Below are 8,043 nucleotides of genomic sequence, written 5' to 3' on the forward strand. Positions count from 1 at the left end.
CGTATATGGCATTAAAATGGTACTCGAAAATCATAAACATAAGCAGCGGAATAGATAATGTATAAGTACAAGTACAAAAGCCCAAACTGTCATGGCCAAAATACATGAGTTCCAACTAGTACAAATACATATCCATAGGGTGAAAGATAGAGATACAAAAGATCATAAACTACAAAAAGTGCATATCGCCAAGAAACACATCCCGAAGCTAAGCCATCTTACCCTTTCCACGATCCTGCCTCGAACCACCTGTAAAAAGAATAATTGGAATGGGGTGAGATTACTAAATCTCAGTGAGTCTCCCTATCTTACGGGTTCACTCAGTTCTACAGGGAACATGCAACAAGATAGATTCACCGGGAATCCAGGTTGTCCTCACGGCCAGGTACAAATACAAACAAGGGTACACCTGCAATGGAAGTCCCATAACTATCCAAGAAGGCATCAACAACAACAGGCTCAACGCCATCACAAACAAGTATGCAGACCCGTACCCATGTACGAGGAATCCAGGAGTAAGTTACTTGCCTGCTACATAGACTACGCATCCACACCCTCGATGAGTTACCTCTCATGCCTCATTGTCGAGAGACTTGTACATGCACACCGCAAGTGAAACGAATAATCCTATGTGGTTTATCCGCGACGAGTTACAGCGGTGATTTGCCTACATGGCATCACGGCCCCGTCAATCACTATACGCAGATGTGATCGCTACAATGTACAAAACGCCATCAAGACTACATGAGCTCACCGGGCGAAAGCCTAGTGATATGGTCTACATGACATCACTAGAGGTGAGTTTACTGAGAAGTGCATCCTATATGGTATCACTACCTCACCATACCAAGCACGCAGATGTTTACCTGCTAGAGGAACGCCGTAAAAGACCCTCTCAGCGCATCGCAATGGTAGCTCAGGCGCGTAAGACATACCAAGATCACACAGCAAGGTATCCCAGACCACACAGCAAGGCACAAACTAAAGGTCACACAGCAATAGTCGTGGTCTCAAGCGATTTATCATCTATTAGCCAGGCCTACTCCGATTCAAGCATACACACATCACCGAGATCACACAGCACGGTATAAGCCATCACACAACAATCACATTCGAATGTTCGACCGGAACAAACGAGATCAATAATAATAGTGCCATAATATAATCCATACAATTTATATTTCACAACATACAAGCATATCCAAGGGATTTCAGTCATATCATGGTCTTATATAGTGAAAACACATATTAGAATGCCATACAAGTCATGAGAGGCCTTCGATTCCGATACGAAACGAAACTGCACTCAAATAGGGGAAATATCAATTCTGCATCAGACTAGTTCGCTACAGCGAACTCAAACAGAAGCAAACTTCTTCAAATCCAGGTCAGTTCGCTACAGCGAACTCCAGCGAAGCCCCGATTCGCTACAGCGAAGGAAAGTTCGCTACAGCGAATAAATCAATTTAACTCCCAGGTTTATTCGCTACACAGTTCGCTACAGCGAACCGTTCGTTACAGCGAATGAAAGTTCGCTGCAGCGAACTCTGCAAAATCAGCAAAAATACAGAAACGTATTTGGGGTCCCCAAGCCCCAAATTTCCACATGCATCCATTCTTAAACGAAAATGAGACATAGAACCAATATGTAAACGAATCATTGCTACCAATATGATCTAACACATGCAAAAGAATGAGGATCAAAAGCATTTACTCACAAACCCTTAATCCCCAAAGTTGGCATAAACCCTCAAATATTCCCCATGGTCTCTATCTATGAGACTCACCTGAAAATGGGGAGAAAGGAAGCTGCAAACAGGTAGCTTGATGATGGATTAGGGCTGAGATGATGATCTTCTAAACATGCAAGGTTGATGATGAAGTTGTGATATGGGTTCTCTTCTTCCTTCTTCCTTGTTTCACGTTTCCTTCTTCTTCTTTCTCCAAATTCTGTTTTGATCAAAGTGGTTAGAAATGTTTCAAGCCAAACAATCCCTTATGAACTCCATATCTAGTGCATTGTCTTAAGTGCCCTTCAACTAAACTTCAATTACCAAAGTGCCACTTAGTCATAATCCAACTATATAGAATTTCTTTAATAATAATCTCTTGAAATAAACATTGGGATATTACATTCTCCCCCCTTAAATAGAATTCGTCCTCGAATTCGAAAACTTACCTGAACAGGTGAGGATACAACTCCCGCATCTCTGATTCGAGCTCCCAAGTGGCTTCGTCATGACGCGACTCTTCCCACAGCACCTTCACAAGAGGTATCTCTTTGCTTCTCAACGACTTGCTAGCATACTCCAAGATACGACAAGGTTGCGGTTGGAAAGAAAGATCTGGTTCTACTTCAATTGTATCTGGTAGGATAGGATGAAATGAATCCGGCACAAACTTCCGCAACTGAGACACATGGAAAACGTCATGCAGCCCGGATAGTGAAGGAGGCAACGCTAACTGGTATGCGACTTCACCTATCCGTCTCATGATCTGATAAGGTCCTACATATCTCGGGCTAAGCTTGCGTGTCTTAAATGGTCCTTTCAATCTCAACCTTGGAGTCACCTTCAAGAACACATGATCTCCTACATCAAACTCCAACGGTCTCCTTCGTTTGTCCGCATAACTCTTCTGTCGATCTTGAGCTTGTTTCATCTTATCTCGGATCATCTTAATCTTCTCCGTGGTTTCTTGAATTATCTCCGGTCCAAGAATTCCCTTCTCACCAACTTCAGACCAACATAAAGGTGATCGACACTTCCTTCCATACAAGGCTTCGTATGGGGCCATACCGATACTCGCATGATAACTGTTGTTATACGCGAATTCTATCAAAGGTAAGTTATCTTTCCAACTCCCACCAATTTCCAAGATACATGCCCTCAGCATATCTTCAATGGTTTGAATAGTCCTTTCTGTTTGTCCATCTGTCTGGGGGTGGTTAGAAGTGCTCAATTTCAGATTTGTACCCATTTCTTGATGAAAAGCTTTCCAAAATCGGGAAGTGAACTTCGGATCTCTATCCGACACAATGCTAGAAGGTACACCGTGCAATCTCACAATCTCCACTACAAAAAGCCTCGCAAGGAGAGAAACCTTGTGAGTTGTCTTAACCGGTAGGAAATGCGCGGACTTAGTCAAACGGTCCACTATCACCCATATCGAGTCATGCCCACCTAATACCCGTGGTAGTCCCACAATGAAGTCCATGGATATACTGTCCCATTTCCAAACAGGAATATCCAATGGTTGCAACATATCACCGGGCCTTTGGTGCTCTATCTTCACTTGTTGGCAAATCACACACTGCTCTACATAGCCAGCCACATCTCCCTTCATACCAGGCCACCAAAAATTCCCTTTCAAGTCTTGATACATCTTGGTCGACCCGGGATGGATGGTGAATTTGCTCTTGTGAGCCTCGTCCAGAATTAACCTCCTTAACTCCGCGTCATTTGGCACACACATCCTCCGTCCAAAAAGAATGAGTCCATCAGATGTGCGAACGAAATCTGGAAGGTTTGCTTTAGCCTGCAATTCTACATCATTCCACTGTGCTTGAAGGATCCTTTCCCGCAACTCATTCTCAATACGCAAGTTACTCATCAACACACCCGTTGGTGCCCACTCAAATTGTAAGTCCAAATTTCTGAACTTCTCCATAAGGCCAAATTCTAACATCATCAGCTCTGCAACCTTAATCTCCTTTCTACTCAAGGCATCTGCTACCTTATTAGCTTTACCAGGATGGTACTTCAAATCAAAATCAAAGTCCTTCAAGTACTCCATCCATCTCCTTTGACGCATGTTAAGTTCCTTTTGATCAAAGAGATACTTCAAACTCTTGTGATCACTAAACATCTCAAAGTGAACTCCATACAAATAATGTCGCCACACCTTGAGCGCGAACACAATTGCAGCGAGTTCGAGGTCATGAGTAGGATAATTCTCTTCATGAGATCTCAACTGTCTAGATGCATAAGCTACAACCTGTCCATCTTGCATCAACACTCCACCCAAGCCTTTCTTAGAAGCATCACAGAACACTTCGTAAGATCGGTTTGGATCAGGAATCACCAACACTGGAGCAGTAGTCAATTTCTCCTTGAGTTTCTGAAAACTCTTCTCACGTTGTGAATTCCATTCAAATGAAACTTCCTTCCTTGTAAGCCTGGTCAAAGGTAATGCTAGCTTGGAAAAGCCCATAATGAACCTCCGATAGTAACCTGCCAAGCCTAGGAAACTACGAACCTCAGTTGCATTCTTGGGTCATTCCCAATTTATCACTGCTTCTACCTTTGAAGGGTCTACAGCCACGCCGCCGCCAGATATGACATGTCCAAGAAACTTAACTTCGGACATCCAGAATTCACACTTACTAAACTTCGCGAACAACTGCTTTTCTCTAAGAACCGACAACACAATCCTCAAATGCTCCATGTGCTCTTCAATAGTCCGAGAGTAGATCAAGATGTCATCTATGAAGATTACCACGAACTGGTCCAAATACGGTTGGAACACTCGGTTCATGTAATCCATAAAGGCAGCAGGAGCATTGGTTACCCCGAATGGCATAACCAAGAACTCGTAATGACCGTATCTCGTCCTAAAAGCAGTCTTAGATACATCCGAACTCTTAACCCGAATTTGATGATATCCCAACCTGAGGTCAATCTTCGAGAACACACAGGCTCCTTTCAATTGATCCAGGAGGTCATCAATCCGTGGTAGAGGATACTTGTTCTTTATGGTTACCTTGTTCAGCTGACGATAGTCGATGCACAAACGCATACTACCATCCTTCTTCTTCACTAACAAGACTGGGGCTCCCCATGGAGAAACACTAGGACGAATGAAGTGTTTCGCCAACAACTCTTCTAACTGACTCTTCAACTCTCTTAGCTCTGCAGGAGACATCCTATAAGGGGCGATCGAAACTGGAGCGGTACCCGGAACAAGATCAATAGAGAATTCAACTTCCCTTTCCGGTGGAAGGGCAGTAACATCCTCAGGAAATACATCGGAAAATTCACACACAACCGGAATCTCTAATACACTCTTCTTGTCCTTGGAATCCGACGTAAGAACCAAAAGGAAAGACTTCTCTTAAGCAAAAAGGTAATTGATCATGTTAACTGTACCTTCAAGAAGATGTTCAATGGCATCGGTTGGTGTAGTCTCCTCAGCAGGAATGAAGATAGCCTTTTCTTTACAACCGATGTACACTGAGTTAGCTGACAACCAGTCTATACCAAGTACTACATCGATCTTCTTAAGAGGTAGACAAATGAGATCAATCAAGAATCTACGACCCTTGAAGGTAATAGAACACTCCTTGCAAATTTCTCGAGTTTCAACTACATCATCAGTAGCCGATGAAATAACCATAGGATTTGGAAGCAAGCTTGTCTCAAAACCAAGCCTCCGCACACAATGATAAGAGATAAAAGAATGTGTCGCTCCACAATCTACTAATACAAACAAGGGATGATTATTGACATAACACGTACCAGCAACAAGATTGGTGTTTCCTTGAGCCTTCCTAGCATCCAAGGTGTAAACACGCCCTTTAGTCTTTTCCGGAGCATCTGGGGCTGTACAATACTTCGCAAAGTGGCCCGTCATTCAACACTTGAAACACTTCTTTGCATCTAATGAGCAATTCCCATAGTGCCTCCTATTGCACTTTCCACACTGAGGAGGTTGACTAGAACGATCCCCATAAACATGTTTCTTCATAGCTGGAGAATTGCGGGGTTTCAATTGTTGTCCCGACCTTCCTTGTTCCCTACGAACCGACTTATTGTGTTCTCTTTCATCTTGAACTCTCTTCAACGTGTTCTCACCAACATAGCATTGCCTCAAACACTCAGCATAGGTGGTAAACTCCCTTTGAGACACACTGTGTACAATATCAGCATTCAGCCCCATGAGGAACTGATCAATCTTCCACAACTCATCTGGTGCATAAGCTGCTTGTCTGGAATAGGCAGCCATGTCCTCAAACTCCTCAGCATATTCAGACACCGACATGTTGCCTTGTTTGAAGGACTGAAACTCACGCTCCTTCAAAGCACGCACACTGTTGGGATAGTATTTCTCCAAGAAAGCTGTCTTGAAATGTTGCCAATCCTTTGGAATCCCTCGGTTAGTGAAATACGTAGACTCCGTATTCCACCATCTACCTGCTGGCCCCTTCATCTTCTGAGCAGCAAAAATCACCTTCTCTTCTTATGTGCACTGAATGGCCTGAAATATCATCTCCATAGCATATAGCCAGTCATGAGCAATCACGGGATCTAGGCCACCCAAGAACTCTGGCGGATCCATCCGAAAGAAGGCACGAAAATCAGGCCCTGCTGCAGCCTGAGGAGTAGGAGCAGGAGCGGTTGGTTGTTGCCCTTGCATGCCTTGCATCATCTGCATCATCATCTGATTCTGTTGTTGCATCTGTTGCATTATCTGCACCCAAGGCACACCCGCATTCTCAGTTTCAGGCTCAGTCTCCACATTCCTTGTTCCGGGCCTTCCGAGACCTCTGCGTTGTTCAGCCATCTTCCTGTCTGTCCTACACACGGAATCAAGTTGATCAGGCTTAATACCATAAGTAAGACATAAGGAATCATGCCGACACTACACATATGAGGCAAAATTATGCTGACTTATGATGTTTCGTGGCAAAGCCGAGAATCGACCTGCTATGATACCAACTGTAACACCCCATACATACATTGCCTAGGATATACGTATATGGCATTAAAATGGTACTCGAAAATCATAAACATAAGCAGCGGAATAGATAATGTATAAGTACAAGTACAAAAGCCCAAACTGTCATGGCCAAAATACATGAGTTCCAACTAGTACAAATACATATCCATAGGGTGAAAGATAGAGATACAAAAGATCATAAACTACAAAAGTGCATATCGCCAAGAAACACATCCCGAAGCTAAGTCATCTTACCCTTTCCACGATCCTGCCTCGAACCACCTGTAAAAAGAATAATTGGAATGGGGTGAGATTACTAAATCTCAGTGAGTCTCCCTATCTTACGGGTTCACTCAGTTCTACAGGGAACATGCAACAAGATAGATTCACCGGGAATCCAGGTTGTCCTCACGGCCAGGTACAAATACAAACAAGGGTACACCTGCAATGGAAGTCCCATAACTATCCAAGAAGGCATCAACAACAACAGGCTCAACGCCATCACAAACAAGTATGCAGACCCGTACCCATGTACGAGGAATCCAGGAGTAAGTTACTTGCCTGCTACATAGACTACGCATCCACACCCTCGATGAGTTACCTCTCATGCCTCATTGTCGAGAGACTTGTACATGCACACTGCAAGTGAAACGAATAATCCTATGTGGTTTATCCGCGACGAGTTACAGCGGTGATTTGCCTACATGGCATCATGGCCCCGTCAATCACTATACGCAGATGTGATCGCTACAATGTACAAAACGCCATCAAGACTACATGAGCTCACCGGGCGAAAGCCTAGTGATATGGTCTACATGACATCACTAGAGGTGAGTTTACTGAGAAGTGCATCCTATATGGTATCACTACCTCACCATACCAAGCACGCAGATGTTTACCTGCTAGAGGAACGCCGTAAAAGACCCTCTCAGCGCATCGCAATGGTAGCTCAGGCGCGTAAGACATACCAAGATCACACAGCAAGGTATCCCAGACCACACAGCAAGGCACAAACTAAAGGTCACACAGCAATAGTCGTGGTCTCAAGCGATTTATCATCTATTAGCCAGGCCTACTCCGATTCAAGCATACACACATCACCGAGATCACACAGCACGGTATAAGCCATCACACAACAATCACATTTGAATGTTCGACCGGAACAAACGAGATCAATAATAATAGTGCCATAATATAATCCATACAATTTATATTTCACAACATACAAGCATATCCAAGGGATTTCAGTCATATCATGGTCTTATATAGTGAAAACACATATTAGAATGCCATACAAGTCATGAGAGGCCTTCGATTCCGATACGA

The 8,043-nt window shown here is 43.7% G+C and overlaps 1 protein-coding gene across 1 annotated transcript; it reads right to left on the bottom strand.

Annotated features, from left to right (window-relative positions):
• Positions 1–5,631: 5,631 nt before the first annotated feature.
• LOC131630770 (uncharacterized) lies at positions 5,632–6,207 on the bottom strand. The gene has a single exon (XM_058901514.1). It carries the CDS (start codon positions 6,205–6,207, stop codon positions 5,632–5,634), a length of 576 nt encoding a protein of 191 aa, XP_058757497.1.
• Between the last annotated feature and the right edge of the window lie 1,836 nt (positions 6,208–8,043).

Source organism: Vicia villosa, unplaced genomic scaffold, assembly GCF_029867415.1.
Source record: "Vicia villosa cultivar HV-30 ecotype Madison, WI unplaced genomic scaffold, Vvil1.0 ctg.000732F_1_1, whole genome shotgun sequence".
Lineage (NCBI taxonomy): Eukaryota > Viridiplantae > Streptophyta > Magnoliopsida > Fabales > Fabaceae > Vicia > Vicia villosa.

Bases quoted from the DNA above. Each gene is read 5' to 3' on its own strand.
- LOC131630770 (XM_058901514.1), bottom strand. From the start codon at position 6,207: ATGAAGGGGCCAGCAGGTAGATGGTGGAATACGGAGTCTACGTATTTC.